The sequence below is a fragment of the Salvia splendens genome, chromosome 12, assembly GCF_004379255.2.
Source record: "Salvia splendens isolate huo1 chromosome 12, SspV2, whole genome shotgun sequence".
Taxonomy (NCBI): Eukaryota; Viridiplantae; Streptophyta; class Magnoliopsida; order Lamiales; family Lamiaceae; genus Salvia; species Salvia splendens.
In genome coordinates this window covers 32,738,476-32,761,464 of record NC_056043.1, presented here as the reverse complement: position 1 = coordinate 32,761,464, position 22,989 = coordinate 32,738,476, and the positions used below count along the sequence as shown (strand labels likewise).

The 22,989-nt window shown below is 38.6% G+C and overlaps 2 protein-coding genes across 4 annotated transcripts; one reads left to right on the top strand and one right to left on the bottom strand.

Annotated features, from left to right (window-relative positions):
• Positions 1-1,235: 1,235 nt before the first annotated feature.
• Positions 1,236-16,874, bottom strand: LOC121758371 (symplekin-like). Of its 3 annotated transcripts, none has more exons than XM_042153780.1 (27): positions 16,521-16,874; positions 15,792-15,951; positions 15,170-15,262; positions 14,836-14,938; positions 14,525-14,696; positions 10,368-10,542; positions 9,767-9,895; positions 9,061-9,654; positions 8,330-8,962; positions 7,707-7,772; positions 7,375-7,479; positions 7,071-7,307; positions 6,826-6,873; positions 6,539-6,685; positions 5,910-6,074; positions 5,766-5,828; positions 5,291-5,401; positions 5,110-5,193; positions 4,941-5,028; positions 4,763-4,869; positions 4,417-4,512; positions 4,027-4,107; positions 3,877-3,948; positions 3,252-3,296; positions 3,048-3,131; positions 2,860-2,963; positions 1,236-1,733 (listed from the first exon to the last, which is right to left on the bottom strand). In XM_042153780.1, exons 1-27 carry the CDS (start codon positions 16,724-16,726, stop codon positions 1,637-1,639), a joined length of 4,065 nt encoding a protein of 1,354 aa, XP_042009714.1. In that variant the 5' UTR covers positions 16,727-16,874; the 3' UTR covers positions 1,236-1,636. The 3 variants fall into 3 exon arrangements, with proteins under 3 accessions (XP_042009714.1, XP_042009715.1, XP_042009716.1); XM_042153781.1 differs by having other exon boundaries at positions 4,763-4,837; positions 4,981-5,028; XM_042153782.1 differs by lacking the exons at positions 14,525-14,696; positions 14,836-14,938; positions 15,170-15,262; positions 15,792-15,951; positions 16,521-16,874 and adding an exon at positions 12,496-14,517.
• A 1,660-nt stretch (positions 16,875-18,534) lies between these two features.
• On the top strand, positions 18,535-19,259 carry LOC121757917 (glycine-rich cell wall structural protein 1.8-like). The gene is made up of 3 exons (XM_042153371.1): positions 18,535-18,781; positions 18,875-19,150; positions 19,210-19,259. The coding sequence occupies exons 1-3, from the start codon at positions 18,535-18,537 to the stop codon at positions 19,257-19,259; spliced, it is 573 nt and encodes a 190-aa protein (XP_042009305.1).
• The last annotated feature ends 3,730 nt before the right edge of the window (positions 19,260-22,989 follow it).

Genomic DNA, 22,989 nt, shown 5'->3' with positions numbered 1-22,989 from the left:
ATCGAAAGTAGTTACGGACTGACATACATAGAAAGTAAGAAGGGACTTCAAACTCTAGCAAAATAAAATAAATTATTTGTATAACATCGTCGAAAGTTTGGTATTTGGTTAGAATCATTGTGTAAGAAGCCATTAGCATCACATCGAAATTCAGGTGGAATCGAGCGGGTTGATTGATTCCATGCTGGCTAAAAAACTCAATTAAATTTGGTCTTTGGAGCTATCATCAACCCTACAATGATGTAGCTTCGTCCCAACCATGAGGGGTGGAGGTTTACTTCCATTTTTCATCTCATCGGCATACATTCCAGTGACAATCACGACATTGTCTTTGCCTTCCGAAGCATGCGACGACCAGCTTCTTCACATCCTACAACAAGTTCTGTTTTCTGGATCCACTGTTTGGGGTATGAATTCTATCTTATCTTATCCACATGTATATATATGTATAGAGTTAATATATGTATCTAACTATTTGAACCATTTACATTCCTCAAATCTATTTGATTTTACTAAATGATATAATCTTATAAATCTCGAAACTAGAGCCTATCTCATGACTTTGTGCAATGTGGAATTTTTTTTCACCTTCTTTATTTTAGTGGATATGCAATAGTTATCCAAAGCTTGTGGTAGTCTACTGCAAAAGCTTTTCCCAATTCACACAAATGAAATTAATACAGTAGTAATTATTAAATTGGAGTTCATAAAACCATATATATCAAACAATTCGACCTCTCATGGTGGCCCAGCCGTACACACGTGACGATTTAGGGTCATATGTATTTAAAAACATTATAAGTTCACAATATCTTCCAACTGTATAATGGATATGTCACACTATACAACTTGTTGTAGGAAAATAAAATGTCACATATATATAAACAGCCAAATGTCATGAGTGGTAACACATGCATTTGGAGAGGGAAAATCGGAACACACTATCTAAAGCTGCAGGGAGATTTCTGTGGTGGTATGTATGATTGCACTACGGTTTTATATCGACAAAATATCGTATTGTTTCATAAGTAATTGTCTAATAATGTCAGCATCAAAATATTAATTTTGATGAAACTAGTATGCAGGACCAAAATTTGACATAGAGAATTAGGAAATTACACGCAAATACCCCCTCATTATTATTTTCTTATGATTTTTTTTTGTTCTCATCATTGTTGCCATCGTCATTATCATATTATTATTGAAGTCCTTTTGTAATATTGAACTAAACAAAGTAATAAATTAGGTATCATTACCTAATTTGTTGATTCAATTTCATAATTCAAATGAATGTTCACTTATAGTAATTTTCAGCAAGTAGATGAGCACAACACATTAAATTTATACCATAATGTAGTTATAACAAGAATTGCTATTATACTCCCTACAGACATCCTACACCCTACAAACCACAACTCTATTTGGTGTTTAAAGCAAGAAACAGACGGAGGAGGAACCATCACTCGACTCAAATGACTCCCTCATCGAGCAGGGAACGAGGAACTACCCACTGGCAATTCCAAAAAACAGCCCCGGAGCCACGCTGCCTGGTAGTATTTTTGCAGCCATATGAGCAATGTGACATGACATGATCACTCTGATTGTTTACAGCTTTGGTGTTCCAGTTTTGCTCGTGTTAATGTGCCGGGCCATCGGAGGCCTGCAGATACGAAACAGCGTGTGGTTGCTGCATGTGTGGTTCAGAGGCAAGGCCAAGAAGCAATAGGTTTGTCCTGCCACAGTGACCATATTATAAGATCAGAACAATAATCATAATCACATACTTATGATATACACACATAGATATATACATATATAACAGGGCCGATTACCCGAAACAATATGATCTTTTTGACACATCATATTTGATTTTCACATATATATATACAGAACTGTGTTTGTCATCACCCCTAGACATAGATACGCGTCGCATTGAACTGGATAAACAATTCTCGTGTTTGTCTTTTTGTCAGGATTGTCGGCGTCGGCAGTATTAATTTGATATTGTCCGCTTTGGGTCAAGTTCGCACGGATTTGTTTTTGGGTCACCCCCAAAAGGCCTCAAACTGATTAAGTGTTGGACATGATCATATACACCTTCCAACTTCCCTCAGACTCCCGTGTGGGATGAGTTTGTACATAACAAGCCTCCCCCTCAAACCAGATCACATCGGGATCAGACATATCATACGCAGTCGATACGTCGAGACACATTACGGGCCCGACTCAGACTTGTCAAGATCGTCGGCCCCACTCGAACATGGGTCTCTCAGACCAGACCCGACGCCAACTTGGCTCTGATACCACTTAACAGGATTGTCGGCGCCGGCAGTATTAGTTTGATATTGTCCGCTTTGGGTCAAGTCCGCACGGATTTGTTTTTGGGTCACTCCCAAAAGGCCTCAAACTGATTAGGGGTTGGACATGATCATATACACCTTCCAACTTCACTCAGATTTCCGATGTGGGATAGGTTTGTACTCAACAAACCTCCCCCTCAAGCCGAGACCACATCAAGACACATTACGGGACCGACTCAGACTTGTCAGGATCGTCGGCCCCACTCGAACATGGGTCTCTCAGACCAGACCCGACGCCAACCTGGCTCTGATACCACTTGTCAAGGTTGTTGGCGTCGGCAATATTAGTTTGGACAAGAATTATATACACCTTCCAACTTCCCTCAGATTTCCGACGTGTGATAGGTTTGTACTCAACGACAACCTTGTTGTGATCATGGTGAAGAAGTAACGTGGATTTTCTCGTCTCTATCACATGCACGCGACTCGAGAGGGGGGCTAGAGAATTACTAAAATATTATGTTGAAAAGAAACTAAAGAAATGCCAAGCTTCACATACCTAGGCACAGAGGTTTTAATACTTGACTGGTTTGTGAAAGCAGTAAGTGGACCACGAAGATTCGGATACTTGCTTAGAGCGCATTCAAGCTGAGGAGACGGCATCTGCAAGCATATATATAGAGTTTGTATGAAAAAAGAAAAAGGTCAAGGAACAAGATTTTTTATAATAAAACGAACCATATATACCTGGAGCAATACGTTGAAGGAATGTGGCTGTGTTTGAGAGATACATTTCAAGAAGCCAACCCATAGTTTTGGCATTCTCCAAACCTGCACATTATCATAGCATGAAGTCAGTTCTCTCGTGATTCCTCTCCTCTAACCACGGAAATGGTCAATTATCATGTCGATGCTGCAAGGTTAACATGATATAGAAGCTTCACAACGTACCTGCTTGTTGACGAGTTTAGACAAGATTTCCATGACAAAATCAACCTGAAATCAATCAGAAGGGTGAATTAGCAACAAAACATCGGTCATTTATAAAGATTCAAATGGCGGAAAACAAAATGAAGCTATGACTATAGGAGCCGTGATGAAATCCAGGATTCATCAGTGGAATCACAGCCATCCAAGACTCTAGATAACAAATTGGTTCAGACAGATAAATTGAGAAATCATCATACAGCATATTAAGATCGACATAACAGGCTATACCGAGACTAGTACTTAGCCTAACATGTATTCCAGAAACTGAAGAATGTACCATAAACAGGAGGAGGATAGGCAAAGATCTCAGTGTGCTAATTGAGATGTAAGCAGAATGGAAGATGTCAGTTCAAGACTTCAAGTTGACTACTAGCATCGTCTTTTTAGGCGTCCAACTACTAAATCATATTTTCATATTGAAAACATTTGGCACCCATTTGGTTGGAAAGGAAGCAAAGTTGTGGAATGTGATAACAATAAAAACATTAACCTATCTTGAGTTAAGAACATTTGATGAAGTCAAAAGACGCAATATTACAAAATGTGAATAAGGCCCACAAAACAGTTCGAGAGGCACTGAATTTACCAGTGTCGGAAAAGCATCAATTGCTTGGATTACAGTTCTCATGAAGAGCAGTGGAAGTGGAGTTCGGTCAACCTGAAAACAACAAAAAGAGTCAATGTTGATAGTGTGTCACTGGGAACACTTGCATTCATGAACAGAACCTATACGTACCATCTGGTTTAAGGCCTTAGCCAGGACTTGCTGTGTAAAAACCGTGCGCTGCTCAAAACAAGCTGAGCAAGTATCCGTGATCTGATAATCAATTGCACAAGATTATTCGGATAGAACATATACATGACAATTTCTACAACAAACCCTCAAGATATTTTATCTACACTTTACAAAGTACAGAACTGGCTTTAATGGAGAATCATGGCAACATGAGAAACTTTCAATGGAAAGACGGGTGCATTAAGAATCTGGGTCAGCAGCTTAATAATAAGGTGCACCTTAATAAAAGAAGGACGAGAGTGCATATAAATCTGATCTTAAGAAATACACTTCTTTACATATAATACTAAACTTAATAACAAGAAGTATATAACGAGCTCGGACAAACACCTTTTTCAGTGGAAGACAATCTCTCTCAGGAGAAATGTCATGGATTGCCACCAAGACTTCAACAGGTGTTAATGCAGGACCTGTATGAGCAGAGCCCTGTAGACAAAAAGCAGATATTGAAATCTTAGGAACACGAGAACAAACTTAATTAAAATTCCGAAAACTTAATTTATCGACAATTCTCACATTCATATTTACCAATAATCAAATATAATGTATACGATTATGCCCCAAAAACAGGACAGTTATAATTTTCTTTTCTCTTGAAATATGCCTCAAATGCAATAAATGCAATTCAAATAAACAATAACCAATAATAAGTCCTAAGAAGATATCAAACTTATACCTGTAATATATGAGCCAGTGCCATCTGAAACTTGGGTAGAGGAAGCTGGACCAGCCGAGGGAAAATAGGTAAAACCTGGAAACACATAAAAAAATAAACGATTTCATACAAGGGAATTAGTTGTGCCGCAATATAAAATTTCAATGTCAAGAAATGTAAAAGAACCACAATGTTGAATTTATAGAACTGAAATTTGGAAAATAGGGTAGACGGAGCACCTCATCTCTAGAAAAAGCAGATATGATAGGAATAAGAATAGAAGCATCCTGCAGGGCAAAAATCAGATAATGATGAAAAGATCGGCCAAGTAATAAGGAGTAAAGGTATAAAAGGGCACCAGTAAGAACCTTCAGCCTAGTTTCATATAAATGTTTAACAGTCACCACCAAATCTGTAGGTGGTACTCGCCCTTCGGATAACAAATGAAGAACCTTCAGGTGAAACCAAAATTATCAGCATTTCACGAAGAGAAAAATCAAGAAAATGCTAGAGAACTGTGGACAATATGAGAAGACAGGGACAAGCAACCTGTGTCAACAAATCTTCACTTCCTTGGGGTGGATTTGATATTATATGAAGTAATTCTGAATACGATGACCCCAGAGCCCTCATCAAGACGTTTATATGACGATGGACAGCCTACATAACCAATTTGTTCGTAAAAAGGGCTTGGTGAAAACGGTGGAGCTATTTAAAGTTATAAACAACAACAAATACCCATCCCATTAAGTAAAGCAGTAAGAATTTTTTTATATGCACGAGACTGATAGTACTTCTTATCATCTAGTAAGATCCACATATACAAAAATCAAGATTGCAAAGAACAGCTTTACAGACAAATAGCAAATCGAAAAACTAGATGAGGCAAAGGATCAGCATGACCCCAGATAGCATCATAAAATAGTTGTATAGAATTTGGTAGTTATAGGAGACGACTATTAAGTTTGAGATACTTCAGTGAATAATTAAAAATGTAATTTAACTAAATATTATAGATAAAGACCTGCTTAACTGCCTTCGAAGCACGGACATAACTGTCAAAAACCAGTTGAAGAAGAATAGGTTTCTACAAAGACAAAAATGAACATCAGAAAAGAATAAGCAAAAATATGCATCATACATTACTTCGCGTGTCTCCTCAACCAACCTTAGCACAGAGTGCAAAAAACAAGGACATTAGCCTGTGAGCTTGAGAAAATATATTTGATGAATCATCTAGGGGTGCATCCTGAACCCCTTTCATAGTCTCATTTGGAGAAATCCCAGGCTCAGAAACTTGAGAGCCACTAGTGGATGTTTCTGCACTTCCTACCTGAATGCAGAGAAATAGTTAAAAGGGTATCATTAACGAGCTAAAAGTACTACAAAAAATCAGTAAGTTTATTTTTTGTATTCGATTGGGAGGTTTGGCTTGCTCGTGTTTTAAATTTTATATTTAAACCGATTAACCGAATGAATTATCCATGACACATCACAACTCTCGGCATAATTTACCAATCCTTCTAGTTGAATGAATCACGTAAACATGGTGCATGCCGAGTATATAGTCCAATTGCACATAATTAACAAATCTTCCACTCAAGGAAATCGTTCTTCCAGTAAACTTACATGAAACCAAGGAAAAATTAATTGACAACATGGGTTGCATCACAGAATGACTATCCCAAGTATAATTATAAAGAGAATGAAACAGAGACAATAACAGATAGAATTAGCACATTAAATTTCCTACGAGTAACGTAATAAATGTAAATAACAAGATCATATGTAATGGACCTGTCCTCCAATTCTTCTGTCAGAATTTGCAGACGCTGATAGTAATGAATCTGAAGAATGCTGATCTACAGCTGAGAAGAACATGTTCTTTGCAAACTGCTCGATGCTGTCAGAAATAAAGCTAACTGCATAGAGTTTGTTTGACACCTGACAATGGCAAAGAGAGAAAGGTGCAAAAATTTTAGAAGAAAAACAACTTCAGTCCAAAGTTCCTCACAGATAAATACACTCTCTTAAGACAGGCGCATAGACAATGGAAACATAAGATAGATTGGCAGCTTCCTCACCAGGCGTATGGCTTTAGCCTGGATATCGTCCTTTGGGTGCACAGTACACTGCCATGTGGAATTGCAAAGTTAAAGAAGAGATCAATTTGGTACAACGCAAGAAATCAAAAGCTGCCAAAGGAATGTGCATACAGATTATACTAGTTTGAGCTATCACAAGATGGAAAATTATCTTCACGGTTGATTTTCTAAATGTACAAATCTACACTACGTCACTTCTTGGCGTAATATCATGCGAAACTTACCTTCAAAGCTATATCTAGACATGCTTGGCGAATGAGAGGGCGACTAAGAATTAAGCTCCACACTGCTCCAAGGCCCTGAGTGACACGATCACCATCACGGCCATCAGTTCCAGAATAACTTTTGGTACACATGTCATCCAGCATCCCCAATATGGAATCAGGTATGCAGGGAACTTCACCGAGAAGTCGGCTAAAAGACTTGTTAGATGCTGGTAGATCAACTAGCAAAGATTTTGCCTGCATTTGAAATTCAAAGTATCATATATTTTGGGCAACTCTAATATAGATAAGTTAAAAAATTTACCACTGCCAGAAGGAAATTGTCATATACAGCAGCAGCAGATGATGCAGAGTCTGAGATAACAAGACTATGGAGATGGTATAGGATATGCAACACAAGCTCGTGACCCTGAGAAAAAAAATTATTAAGAAAACTAACCAACAAAGCTTCAAAATATAATGAGAAAACCAGCACAGCTGATTATTCATTTTACAGAGGGTACATTGATGTAGAGGGTAGTAATACTTAAATCTATATCACGCAATTAAGAATAAGATGGGAGCTAAAATGTAAGGATTGTGGGAGAAACAAGCAAAAAATCAAATTCATGCTAAGGGAGAGGGATAGAGAGAGACCTTTTGCTGTTCATAATCTGATATAATCAGTTTCGGCACCATCCCAATCACATCACTAACATCAATCTACAAAAAAGCACATGGAAAAACTCAGGACCACTGATAGAAATAGATTGTTTAGTACCAGAATGTGCAGAGGTTTACTAAGAGATATCAAGCAACAGTTCATGATTCCAATTGAGCCATTTAGTTTTCAATCAAGGTTTTCCTTTAACTATGAAGATCTTTTAGATATGAAGTTCCTATTCTGAAGGAAATCAAAAGTTTGCATGGAGCAGTTGAAACAATAGTAACTCTGTTTCATCAAGACCTACAGTTCATTATCAACAAGCAGATTTATTTGCTCTGGTGACAAAATTTACTCTTGTTTTAGTAATTGCCTGTGTGTTAGTGACAGGATTGAGATAAATAGTGTGTATTTAGTGAATAAACATTTACATTCAGATTTTTCTCAATAAAAAGTTTTCAATGAATCCAGCTCGATAAAATCTCTATTAAAACATAAAACAATACTAAGGAGAAGAAATCCCTGTTTAAAGATCTTGGAAAACCAACAAAGGAGTATGGAAGTGAGAAAAAAATCACTAAAACAACAAATTATTCAGGGGAATCTTAGGGCATGCCTGTGCGAACAGTCGGGCGACCACTGCAATTTGTGTTTGTTTAATATCTGTTCTGTGTGAATTCTGGTACTTGTTAATTATCCGTTCAAGTGCCAGTCTTTTGACATGTGTTTGATGATCTTCATCCAGCTCAATGTACAAGGGAAGCACTGGCAACTCAGCAGATCCACTCTCAGATGCTTCAGCATTTGAAATATCTGGCAGTGGTTCATCAGATTCTTCTGATGAAGGTGAGTAGGCCTCATCAAGCATGGCTACATCCATTGATGCATGAGAAACAATGTCCTCAGCTTTGCTAAAAGATGGTGACATATGTACAGAATAATCTGCATCCTTATCTGGAGTGATTGCGTTGGCATCAAAATCAAGGACTTCATCGTTCTGGATAGACTCGTCCACTTCAATTGTCATTGGGGAGTCTGGAAGATTTATGTCAGTTTGAATTGTGGGCATCAGAGGCTGAGGAGCACTTTCAGGAACAGATTGAGGTACCGATATGAGTGCGCTGGAGGAGCTGACAGGGTCGAAATCAGACTGTACAGTTGGAAATTGGACAACATTATCTTCCAAAACAGATGTTGGAGGCACATCAACAGGAACCACCAACCGTCTTGGATCAAGACGACGAGGATCCTGGAAGGTTCATCGAATGTTAAGGAATAGTTAGAGACGAAATAAATAAATAAACAAATATAAGGATGGGGCTCCCCTCTCACCAAGAAAAACCTTACCCTTCGTGGATCACGTTTAGAATCTGTAGATAGATTAGCAGAAGCAAATGTATCTGAAACAGCAAAGCTAGTCGTGCTCAATGATGAAGCAGGTAATTGAGCCGAATGGTCTAACGTCTGCGTAGAAGTTGCCAAACCATTCGATGCAACTACATGGGTAGGATCGCTTGTGTCACTACGATGTTTCGAAGACAAGTTACCATATTTTGTCAAAGGAGGTGGATTCTTGGGCAAGTGCTTCATATTTGTGATGACTATATCAGCAAGTAGATCGGCATGGATATTGGATATAAGAATTTCCAGAGACTCCACTCCTCTTTCTCCTTCGGCAATTAAAGCGCCAATCATAGCAATCATCTGCTCCACAGGAGTTAGACCACCATCCAACACAGGGGGCTTAGCAGATATGCCATTAACATGATCCTGCCTAGCATCATTAGTATCCGCTGCGGCATTTGTATTGCTATGAGGACCATGACGCAGCCTCTTCAAAGAGGCATCATAAATATTATTCTGATCCTCATGGTCGATTTGAGTGGTCCTTTTCTTAGTCGAATCCCCTGCAATATGCAACTGATTTGACAGCTGATCATCCTGAATAAAAAGACCCAATTACAAAATTAGATAATGTGTCGGTATGTATATTATTAGCGATCAAAGAGACCAAATAACAAAAATATATCTCTTCTTCCTAATTCATATATACCTTATTGACCTGAAGATCACGTGAAGCACGTTCATTGTTCCTCGTGATTTTATCTATTTGGCGGATAACTTGATCAGCAGCATCTCCAGCATTCATTGCTCTTAACTCTTTAAGCAATTTCTCTCTTGACTGGTAAAAATGAACAATTTCTAAATAAGACTTTTTAATAGTGATTGATATACTTTCTAAATTGCTTATAGGTTGAGTAGCAACAGAATTATGATCTTATAGACTTGGGTGACTCTTGACAGAACAAATATTTTATCACATTGATGGCTCTCAAATGTGCACAAGTATGTCTGCATTGACACTAGAATTAACCAAGCTTTATTTCAATGAGTTAATGAGCTTTTGGAGAGATTTATGAAATCCTAAATGCATTGGATCTCCATAATAATGAATGGAATATACAACACGGCAACTGCCATAGACTCAGATAGATAAAAACATACATAAAACAATCAGGATGCATGCTTGCATGACAAATGTTGGATTTATGAGTATTGTCAAATTCTATACAAGTATGGAGTGACTGATCTGATGCTTTGAAAAGAATGATGATACAATAAGTTATAAAGAAGCAATACAATATGGACTTTACCTCGGTCATGAAAGGATGTGTACACCTTAAAAACCCTAGAAATGCAGTTCTCAGAGAAAACTGAATGCTGACTGTGTGGCGGCCTTTAGCCATCTCTACACTTGGACTAAAATCAAGCAATGCCTTCAAGACAGTTTTGTAGTAGACAGGCCTTTTCCTTGCAATAGCTACAAGACTGAACATAGTGATGTTAGATTCTGTCGACAATCGAGTAGTTATGCATCTAATAAAAGGTTACTATTTTCTACCAACAAACTCATACAATCGAGTAGCTCCAATCAGACACAAACAGCTCCAGTAACAAAAATTAAAAGTATATAAAACACACTCAATTAGTCAGTATGAGAAGATACATACATCCATGATATTCAGAACAAATAAACCAAGAACAGTGATACTAAGTATCACAATAATCTAACTCCAACTACCCTCACCGTGTATACACTCTATCCCTTCACTCTTAGTTTGACAAACAAACAGGGACAAGACCATAGGTCACTTTCCTGAACCAATACATTCATTCGTCACAAAACAGTTAATGAAAAGGGTGGCAAAGAAAACTGAGAAGCCCAGCATCAAAGCACATAAACAAACATCAAGACCTGAAGCTCTACAAGAAAAACATCCAACTCCATCTACCCTCCCCTGGTATACACTCTATCCCTTCACTACTAGTTAGACAAACAAACAGGGCCAAAATCACAGCTCACTTTCATAAACCAAACCATTGATTCATCACAAAACAGTTACTGAAAAGTAAATCAATCAGAACTGAATGGCCCAGCATCAAAGTGGTAAACATAATAACAAAAGCTGAAGCACAAGGAAAAATAATCAGATGCCATCGAAAAAGCTTGGTGAAGTATAAATGAAACGACTGGATGCCATAACCAAAACTGGACATCCCAAAATCAAAATCAAAATCAAATACAGCACACAAACAAAAAACCCCACATATCATCTCCCTCTTGGGAAAAGGCCATGCATCATTATATCCACATAGAAAGTTCTCATGTTAACATCAGATCATCAGATATAAAAGAAGCTAACCCTAAAGATGTAAAGATATAGTAATGCTGCCCCAGGTGGCACAACAAGAGTATTAGATTAAGCAAGAGAAAAGGAGTTAAAATTTTGGAATGCAATAATACCCAAAGCTTAGAGAACATCCCAGACCACGTGAAAACTATTATTAACTTCAAATCCATAATGCCAACTAATTATGGACTTCATACCACTCGATTAATATCAAAAACAAGACACAGCCACGGGATCACCCAAAAGATATATAACCCCATCCCCTACTAATCATGACAGTTCAAAAACTTTATGTAAACCCAAAAGAATGACAAACTTTCATAACGAGGAAACAAGTCCCCTCCTGAGTAAGGTAGCTCGAATTCAACCTTAGATAGTCAAACCGTAAGCTCTATAAGCAAGTTACAATTTAACTGTTCAACGGGACTCAGAACACAGAGAACAAAGGGAAGCTACGGACATGAATGCAGAGGTATGGTTCAAAAAATGAAGCAACTCACAAATAAGCTTGCCTGTAAATCAGAAATCATTTCTTACTAAAATCTTCAGATTAATACACTAGGTCAAGCAAAAGAGTGATATATATTGCACCTCTAAAACTGAAAAATTAGTGATCCCCCAAAGAGCAAAAGTATCAAAAGATGTGGTTTGTATATTAAGGCACAGTCATGAAACCAAATTAGCACCATCGATGATTAGCCTTAATTTGGGCAGTGAAATCGCACAGAAGCACAAGTCTCGGAACTAATTTACAACAGCGACAGGACATAACTTCATTAGCACACCTCCACATTCTGTGTACAACAAAGTTCTATCAAAAGATAAATGTGCATGAACTTCAAAATACTCTCTGTTGATTCAAGCAAATTATAAGATTTAGTGAACATTGAACTCAAATTGCCATCTCATGATTGACATAATGTTGATTTTAGGAATACTGTATGTTAATGGTTGTGTTTCAAGACATGATTTGGCAATGCTTAATCTTGTTGTACCACCGTCAAGGTGTTGTCATCTCATGATGAGCCTGCTTCCATAGGTAAACTAAATATGCCTGCAAAAACTTGTGTTTGGATCAATCTGACTTTACCCGCCCAAATAGATTGTTGTAGAAGTTCATCTGGAAGCATCGGCATATATATTCACAAGAAAATGCTGATACACATGGCTGGATGGAATTCGTTGCACAAGTAAACTAGTTGTTAAAAGAACTCACATGAGATAGAAAAGCACAAACACTTATATACATCAACAGAACAGTATTTACAGGTTGCACATGTTGCAACCATATGTTCATACAAAAGATGTGCTGTAACTGGTGAGTATTTTGGTCTCACAAAACAATTATATACAATGTAATAGGTTGCTTGGTGAAATGGTTTTAGATCCAATCAGATAAAATTTATCTATGACCTAATCAGTCCTATCAAACACCAATGTTGTTGGCATCAGCTAATGCTTACTTCCCTTATCTGAACCACCAATTCAGCAGTCCCAGGAAAACTGCCATTTAACGCCACGCTAACATTTCTGGACAGCATGCTGCAATGATAGCACAAAAAAGGCAGTGAACTTATACTAAAACAAGTTGCCAACTTCAGTAACCCCTCCCGAAAAGAGGTGGCCTTTACGTGCACTCCACTATGATGCAGATTACCTCATAGGTGCAATTTGCCAGAATATCTACATCAACAAACATTTTAGCTCCTTGCTTGTTGTTTGATCAATATAGAACATGCTCCAAAATAAATAAAACCGCAGAGTTGCAAACATAACATATACAAAATCAACATTCCCACAAAAGATGCGCATATTGACATGGTTCAAAAAATTGCACAGAAGCTTTTTAGAAGGAAATGCCATCGAAAACTGCATGAAATTTTATTTTAAAACTGGAAACAACTTGCATTTAACACTAATTATATGGAAGTGCAGCCTTCACATCTAATCTACAATACAACAGAAACGTACAGTTAATGACATTGCAAGTGAAAAAACACAGCAAAACACATAACATGGTGAGATAATAACCACTTAGTAGAATCTGTAGAACAAAGGCCTCAGATATAAGTATGCATGAGTACAGGAGAAAACATTATACACACAGGCAAAAAGTAAATACGGAACACAACTTGCAAAGGAACACACCATACTCTGGAACAAGTATCTTTGAGAATACACAACTCAAACATGTTATTTAATTAAATACAGCAAACAGTGGTAGACATCGACATATATTATTAAATATGTGTGCAAATATGTTAGATTTTATTGTTAAGAGGGAAAAAATGGGAATCTGAGTTAAATATTAAAATAAGTTAATAAGGAACTTATAGACATGTCAACAGACAAAAAAAATTACCAAAAAGAGAAAAGCCAATCATTTAACAAATGTACAAATAAGCTAAGGAGACAAAATCATGCTCAGAAAAAATGGCCAGACAGCTATAAGAGGTCAACACTTTCCTACCCAACCCTCATGCCCTTAACAAGTCAAATTATTTCCCCAACACATCCATTCAATCGCTTCTTCATTTATGATATCATTTCATTGAGTCAAAAGGTTCAGACTAATAACCAAAAAACATCATTGATGATGCTACAAACCATGTGAATAGGGACATAAACAGATCAATATATAATGTTGTTTCATTAAATAAAAGATTGCATTAATATTAGTATCTCGTATTTTCAAATGATACTTTCCAAAAAAAGAACTAATGATAATCATATCCAAGCCTATGAATTTGGATTTGTATGATTTAATCATACTTTAATTATATAGTGCAGTTACAAATGCACAAGACATGCACCTTAAGGAGAGGCGGCCAGTAATAGCCTCAGGGCGCACGCCTCTGTCAGGGTTTGAGGCGTAAGCCTCACCTGACTGACGCTGACGCCTCAGGCGCTGCGGCAACGCTAAGGCCAAGTCTAAAATATGGATTGTTTTAAGGTTTCTGAGTCTGTTTTTTGGGGCCCAAACATAGTTACAAGAAAAATTCCCTATCATTTTAAACTTCAAATTAAAATACCATTCAAATTGAAGCAAACTAATAAACATCACATGGACTCCACATATTGCAAGATAAAATATTGAAGGTCAATACAAAAAGGCTCACCTATTAACAGTAGTAATTGTCACGCAACCAGGCAAATTACTAGCTGACAGCAAAATTTCCAAAAAGATCCCTAGATATTTATTTGCGTCAGACATGAGGGCAGGAGGATTCAGAATAGGATGACTCTCCGCTATCCATGAGATGTTAAACATCCTACCTTGCCTCACCATTACTGCATACAAAGCAAAAATGTAAATGTCATAGTTGAAAAATCTGAAAATGTATAAAGCTACAAAAGAAAGAACATTGATACAAAGGTAATCTATCATCAATAGCTTTCTAATTAATCCCATTACTAAAAATGCTCTTACCTTCAGGGTTGCACATTTCAAACTCAGTTGAATCCAATGTGAAGCATAAAATAAATGTTTCGAGAAACTTTATCCCTAACAACTTTGGAGCAATAGGCCCCGCCTGCAAAAATATCTGGAAATCAGCCACAATCTACAATAATTCAGAAAACAAGCACCACATATCTCCGCACAATGAGAATTCTAGAGAAATTATTAAATCATTTAAGGTTAATGACCAAGAGAACAAAACAATACATGAATGCTTAAATTATGTATCAGCAAAACAGTGTGATATTGTAGTAGTTGGCATCTTCGGAAGTAAAAGACATAATGTTAACAACATTAGACATACCTCAAAGATAATGGCCAAAACAGTATCCCTAAATTTGATCAGCCCTGTCCAAAGCTCTTCAAGCCATCTCCCAACTATATCACGCCGTTGATGCTGTAATATTTCAAAATACAGCTTTAAGATTCACACGTAAACATGAGCTTATATTAACAATCCAACAGTACAAAACAGATCAAGTGAAAGTAAATATAGAGATGAATGGTTTTCATGCATAGGCCATACTGATAAGACAAATAACTCAGGAGCCATCTACATATACTGATACAAAATACTGTTATATATATGCATGTAATTTTGTCTACGGAGAAAATTATTGAACAAGAGATTCTTGAGATTCTAAATAACGTTTCAGAAACATTTCCTGACAGAGCATTTTGTCTTCATACAGCTATAGAGTGCAGAGCAACTCAAAAATCAAGGACATGATTTATTTATTAATTAATTTAATGAAATGTTGTATCACAAGACAAGAAAGATATGCATGTGCACATATAGAATAATAGAAACCGCATGCAAAATTCTAGAGTTCACAAACACACAGTTCCATCCACAGATACAGACACAGAGACGCACTTGCACATAATACATGCAGGGAGTGAGAGTAGAGAGAAGAGAAAGACACCTGTAAAGCCAACTCTTCCAGCACGCAAGAGAGAATTTTTGTGCCAGTGATAATAGATTGCTTTACAACAATGGGATTATTATCTTTCAAAAATGTCAATAAGACGGGAAATAATATGCAAAGATGTTCGCTTGGTTTGGCCCCAACCTCATCAATTACCCTGTCAACCAATACCACAGTTAAATGGTGAAACAAGCTATCCAACAAAGTAGGACTACCGAAATATGCCAAGACTGCAAAGCCAATGTTTTTAGTTGAGGGCAGTTTGCAAGAGAGACACATCAAAATAAGGCCTTGGAATGAAAGTGCAACATAGCTGCATTAGTATTTTACAAAAATTAAAAAGGAATTAGAAAAAGGAGTATACAAGGCGGGGAGTCAATGCTAATGCTATACGCCATAGGCAAAGGCTAATGCATTATATATTCAAAAGTTTCAATTTTGACGATTAAGCCAGACTATATATTTAAAAGGTTCATTATATTTAACCAGAACGATGTGAATTCATAAGTTAATTTATACCAATTGCAATAAAAGGACCAAATAAAAAGCACCCTATACATGAACTAGTAAATCTAAACATAATGTGGTTTTGTACTGCATCAATAAACATTAAAACCAAAACAGACATAAACAATAACTTCAATTTTGAAAACCTGCTCCCCAGCAAAAAATAATTCAGTGAAAAAAGATAGGGAAAAATTAAACTTTGGCGCATGAATTACTCACTCAAGGAGATATTTCCTGACTTGCGTTTCGGGGGAAGACTGAAGCTCGGCCAAGTAAGGGAAAAGCTCCGCCGCCTGCGACGGCTCAATAGAAAACAAGATGTCTTTGGCCTGCTTCAATGAAGACAGCTTGACGGCCAAATCGCCATGGTTGTTGGCGGCGGCTAGCAGGGAAAGCGCCTGGTCCCTCGCCAGGGCGGCGGCCATTGAATATTGATTGAGAAAAGAGGGGAAATTGGAAGTGCAGTTAGAGGAGAGGGTTTCTAGGGTTTTGAATTGGGGAAGAAGGAAAATCAGATTTGGAATGGCGGATATTGATGAGGACGCGTATGAACGGAGGGAAAGGAAAAATAATACTCCTACTTTTATCTTTCAGAAATGTTATTATATATTGCCATACATGAAAAATCATATTTGTTATTGAAAATCACGGTATATTGAAAATATTAAATTTTCAATATTTTTTCAATGCAATAAGTCTGATACAATGGTATTTCGGTATTTTCTTCTACTCTTAGAAAATGGTTTGTGACTTCTCAACTTATTGGACCAAAGATAAACAACTTAGTAACTAAGTTGCTCTTTTTCATCATTTATTTTGAATTTTGTAAGTATTGTGACTAGAGATTGATTCAAGTATAAACGTATTATAAGTGTCATATTGTTTTGTAAAGGTGTTGGGTTCGAGCCTCAACCGAACTTGATAAGATTTTCAAGTCGGGCTCGAGTATGTGTGCATTTGATCCAAGCTTAAATGACACTTTCCAAAACCAAGATTTCTTAGTTGGGGTTCAAATTTCAAATATTTCTCTTTGCAAACTATTCGAAGTTTGGCTAAAAAAAGTTTTTTTTGAATGTTATTAGCTTTGAAAAGGAACTGGGTTTGAGGCTCGAAACGAGCTTCATAAGATTTTGAAGTAGGATTCAAGTCTTTCTCTTTTGCAAGTTATTTGTGTTGAGAAAAGGGGAAGTATCAATAAACATTAAAGAATAATAGAGTTCCAAGAATGGAGTTCCAAGAAGCATTGAAGATGTGCATGTTCCAATAATAGTGTAGTTCCATGAATATACATTTATTGTAGGATCTCAAAGGTCACCAACATCCCTGTAAATATATGGGTGTTGAGTACCATTTCATCATTCAATCAAATACAATTATCTTCTCCCATTGTTTTCTTCTCTAAATATGTTGTCTATACCATTTAACATGGTATCAAAGCGGGTTTGGACTCAGATAAGGTATCATCATCGTCCTTGATACCTTTTTCGGCCCCTTCTCATTTTTTTTGTTTTTCCTTTTTCCGTTGTACCTGTAACCATAAGCCAAAATGTCAAATGACAACTATATAGTAACCGAAACCTCAGATTCATCTATGGCAGATGAATTTGCCCGGCAGTTTGCCAATTTTATGCGCAATAGTTTTGCGATTAACCAACCAAATCCACCAGAAACAGCTGTCGTGCCATTCAGAATCGACACGCAGCCCCTCCACATTGGTGGGAACAAGTTAAATGGAGAAAATTACGCCCTTTGGTCCGTATTGATAAAGACGGCAATAAGTGGTCGGGGAATGGTCTCTCACGTCACCGGAGTGCCTCCTTCCCCACCTCGAACCGATCCAGCCTTCACACAGTGGCAACAAGTCGATCACTGTGTGATCACTTGGTTAATACAAAACATCGAGCCTCGACTGGTTAGTCGAGTTTCACAACATCCGACGGCGAAGCATATCTGGGATGCGTTGGCCGTCACATATGGGAGTGGAAGAGATAAAATCCAGGTGTATGACCTTCAGTTCAAAGCAACCACACTAAGACAAGGAATCAGTTCATTAGAAGAAATATGGAGCCGGTTGGGAGAGATCTGGATTTCAATTGATCAAAAACAGACGAACCCAATGAAATGTCCAAAGGATATGGAGATTCATAACAAATTCATACAAGATCAGAGAGTATGTCAGTTTCTATATGCAATTGATAGCAAATATGAAACAACCAAGAGAGAGATACTGAAAATGGACCCGCTTCCCTCCGTCGAATATGCGTACAACCTGATTCAGCAGGAGGAGACACGACTCCGAGTGTTACAACAGGCAAACACCGGCGGAGCAGCTGCCACGGATGGAATCGGAACCGGCCTCGCCATCCGAGGGTGGCAGAACCCTACCGGCAGCTCTCGGGGTGGCGGTCGCGGCAGCAACGGTGGTGGTCGCGGCAGCCACGGTGATGGTCGCGGTGGCGGCAATGGCAGAAATCGGCAAAGTGATGAAGAAGACAAGTCAAAATTGGTGTGTTCCTACTGCAAACGGAAAAGACACACAAAAGATTCATGCTTTGAACTAATTGGGTATCCAGATTGGTGGGAAGAGAAGCACGGCAAGCCGCCGCAACCGCAAACACCCTGGAACCGTAGCGGGCACGCCGCCGCAGCAGTTGGAGGCCACGGTGGCAACGCCGTGCAGGGGGTCGCGCAAACCGCCGGTGCTGTCCAGCCAGGAGGAAGGACCGGAAATGAAGCTGCTCAGCCGGTGAACACAACCGGGGCAGCAAACTTCGTCACCGGCGGAAGTGGGAGTGTTATTCGTGATTGGAGTGAAGAATTGATGAGGGAAGAGGTGGCGCCCGATTCAGGTAGATTAGGGTTATGGGGCTCTTTTATTGGAAGCCCCCAAATCTTTGGGAAATTGCAGGTTTTACCCCACCAAAATTCTCAGTCACAATTAGCCCCCAAATCTCCTGAAAATTCCATAATTTCCCAAACTACTTGCCAAAATCGATTTCAGCCTCTCGAGAAGCTTGGAGTTGTGTGTGCAGTATCTAATAGCCATGAGAAAAATGATAAATGGATTTTTGACTGTGGGGCAACCGATACCATAACATATGATGCCTCAGACCTTACCAACCTTCAGAAACCTCTAAAATCTCATATCCAAACTGCCAATGGGTAATTTACAGTGGTTGAGGGGGCTGGAACCGTTAACATTTCCCCAACTTTGCAGTTATCAAATTGTCTATATATTCCTTCGATGTCTCATAAGTTATTATCCATTAGTCATGTCACAAAGGAATTGAATTGTACGTTACTAATGCAGCCACAATTTTGTCTGTTGCAGGATATCCGAACCGGGGAGATAATTGGGCGTGGCACTGTGATGGGCTTTACTATGTGGATGAGATGGCTCAAAAAGGGATTGCCATGTTAACTCACGGATCAGCTGACCGGAAAGCTTGGCTTTGGCATCGGCGCTTGGGTCATCCATCTATCGGTTACTTAAAATTGTTATTTCCTAGTATTATTCCTAAGCATGACATGTACTGTGAAACTTATCTTTTATCCAAAAGTCATCGGAACTCTTACCCATTAAGTAATACTCGTGTTGAAACCCTGTTTGCCTTAGTACACTCTGATGTTTGGGGGCCCGCACCATTTATTGGGGGGCAAGGTTTTCGATATTTCTTAGTTTTTGTGGATGATTGCACTCGCATGACCTGGATATATTTCATGAAACAAAAATCTGAAGTTTTGTCACACTTTACCCATTTCTATAACCTTATCCAAACTCAGTTTCACAAAACCATCCAGGTCCTTCGGTCAGATAATGGGGGGAGTTCGTTAATTCTACCATGAAATAATTCTTCCAAAACAAAGGCCTTATACACCAAACCACATGTGCTCATACTCCCGAACAAAACGGTGTGGCAGAAAGGAAAAATCGATCTCTCCTCGAAATGACTCGTTCTATGCTTATAGAGTCAAAAGCCCCGAAACACTTCTGGCCAGAAGCCATTGCCACCTCACCCTATCTCTTAAACCGATTGCCCACAAGTATTCTCAAACACAAAACTCCTCTACAAGTCTTGTCCACCTTCACAAAAATTCCTCCGCCCTTGACTCTTGAAACTCGCGTCTTCGGATGCTCTGTTTTTGTCCACATTCCTAAACATGAAAGAACTAAACTATCCCCATGCGCTATCAAATGCGTTTTTGTAGGATATGGGGTAAATCAAAAGGGGTATAGGTGTTTCGATCCAAAGTCCAACCGGATGTTTGTTACAATGAACTGCAACTTTCTTGAAACTGAGTACTTCTTTACCCATCTTAGCGGTCAGGGGAAGAGTAATGTTAGGGATAACAATGATACGGACCCGCTAAGTTGGATCTCAATGCCACTGCCAACGCCAAGCAATCCTAATGCGGATCTATCAGAGAAAACAGTAAGCAATTCCGCTGAGCAAGTCTCTGATGTGGTAGAGTCCATCGTAGAAGGTGGCATCGCCTCAAATATTTCTCCGTTAAGGTTATCCAATGTAAGTAATCCCGTGGATACAGATAATTGTTTGGCTAACACTGTAAGTGCAGAAGAAAATTCAATTGAGACCGAAGAAAGGGAAATTGAGGAAGTCGAGGTCGAAGGAGTTGACCCTGACACTGGGAGGTACATACTTCCACCAAGGTCAAACAAAGGAGTTCCACCCAAAAGGTATGCACCAGAGAGGATTGACAGGAAAAAGCGGTACTCTGTTGTGAACCTAGCCAAAGGCCATTTATCAGAGATGGCTCGGGCTTTCGAGAATGCACTATATGAGGAAGAAGAAATACCACAGACATGAGAAGAAGCTATGAAATACAAGCATTGGAGGGAAGCAATGAAGAAAGAGATTGATGCACTGATTCGAAACCACACATGGGAGAAATGTGTTCTACCAGAAGGGAAGCGACCAGTGGGTTGTCGATGGGTCTTCACTATCAAAAGAAGACCTGATGGCTCGATAGAAAGGTACAAGGCACGACTTGTCGCAAAAGGCTATACTCAGACATATGGAGTTGACTATTCTGAGACCTTCTCTCCAGTAGCTAAGATGAACACTATTCGGGTGTTGTTATCCATTGCTGCTAATAGGGACTGGCCATTACACCAGTTTGATGTGACGAATGCCTTCCTACATGGAGAGTTGAAGAAGGAAGAAGAAGTTTACATGGAGGCACCCCCAGGTTTTGCAACATATTTTAAAGCAGGTGAAGGGTGCCGATTGAGGAAGACCTTGTATGGATTGAAGCAATCTCCAAGAGTATGGTTTGGGAAGTTTGCTGGGGCAATGATTAGCTATGGATATACATAGAGCAATTTAGACCATACGCTATTTTTTAAGAAGCAGAGTGATAAGATCACATGTTTAATCATATATGTTGATGACATGATTATTACAGGTGACGACCTAGAAGAGATTAAGGAATTAAAGAAAAATCTTTTTCAGGAATTTGAGATGAAGGACTTGGGGAATCTCAAGTACTTTATTGGGATTGAAGTGCTAAGGTCAACCAAAGGAATTTTTCTGCGACAAAGGAAGTATATCTTGGACATCCTAGCAGAGACTGGCCTACTGGAATGTAAACCAGCAGACACTCCTCTGGCAGTTAATCACGGATTACAAATCAGAGAAGGAGCCAAGTTGGCTGACCGTAGCCGATATCAGCGACTGGTCGGAAAACTCATATATCTCTCGCACACTAGGCCAGATATTGCCTATGCAGTTGGGGTCGTAAGTCAGTTCATGCATAAGCCGCAGACAGATCACATGGAGGCAGCACTTAGGATTTGTTGGTATTTGAAGGGAACTCCAGGGCATGGAGTGTTGTTCGCCAAAAATGGCATCTTGAGATTCATGGTTATACAGATGCTGACTGGGCAGGGAACCCAAACGATAGGAAGTCTACAGCAGGCTACTTTACCTTTGTTGGAGGTAATTTGGTAACATGGAGAAGCAAGAAGCAGAAGGTGGTGGCTCTTTCGAGTGCTGAAGCAGAATTTCGTGGGATTAAAAGTGGGTTGACCGAGATTTTATGGTTAAGGAGATTGATGAAAGAGATTAATCTCTCTCCAAGCAAGTGCCAGTTGTATTGTGATAACAAAGCCGCTATAAGCATCTCACAAAATCCAGTACAACATGATCGAACGAAGCATGTGGAGGTTGACAGACACTTCATCAAAGAAAACATTGAGAATGGGATTGTCGAACTCCCTTTTGTTCGCTCTGAGGATCAACTTGCCGACATCCTAACTAAAGCAGTCAACTCAAGGAGCTTTGAAGATGTGCTTTCCAAATTGAGTTTTGGAGATCCCACCACTCAATTTGAGCGGGAGTGTTGAGAAAAGGGGAAGTATCAATAAGCATTAAAGAATAATAGAGTTCCAAGAATGGAGTTCCAAGAAGCATTGAAGATGTGCATGTTCCAATAATAGTGTAGTTCCATGAATATACATTTATTGTAGGATCTCAAAGGTCACCAACATCCCTATAAATATATGGGTGTTGAGTACCATTTCATCATTCAATCAAATACAATTATCTTCTCCCATTGCTTTCTTCTCTAAATATGTTGTCTATACCATTTAACAATTTGAAGTTTGGCTAAAATTTTGGAATTTATTAATTTTGTAGGTTCGAGCCTCAACCAAGCTTGATAAGAT

Coding starts and splice junctions, on each gene's coding strand:
- LOC121758371 (XM_042153780.1), bottom strand. CDS start 16,726: ATGGCCGCCGCCCTGGCGAGGGACCAGGCGCTTTCCCTGCTAGCCGCC. Junction 15,952..16,520: donor GTCAGGAAATATCTCCTTGA/GTGAGTAATTCA, acceptor ATTGGTTGACAG/GGTAATTGATGAGGTTGGGG. Junction 8,963..9,060: donor CTAAACGTGATCCACGAAGG/GTAAGGTTTTTC, acceptor TGAACCTTCCAG/GATCCTCGTCGTCTTGATCC.
- LOC121757917 (XM_042153371.1), top strand. CDS start 18,535: ATGGACCCGCTTCCCTCCGTCGAATATGCGTACAACCTGATTCAGCAG. Junction 18,782..18,874: donor CAATGGCAGAAATCGGCAAA/GTGATGAAGAAG, acceptor TTGGGTATCCAG/ATTGGTGGGAAGAGAAGCAC. Junction 19,151..19,209: donor AGAGGTGGCGCCCGATTCAG/GTAGATTAGGGT, acceptor GGGAAATTGCAG/GTTTTACCCCACCAAAATTC.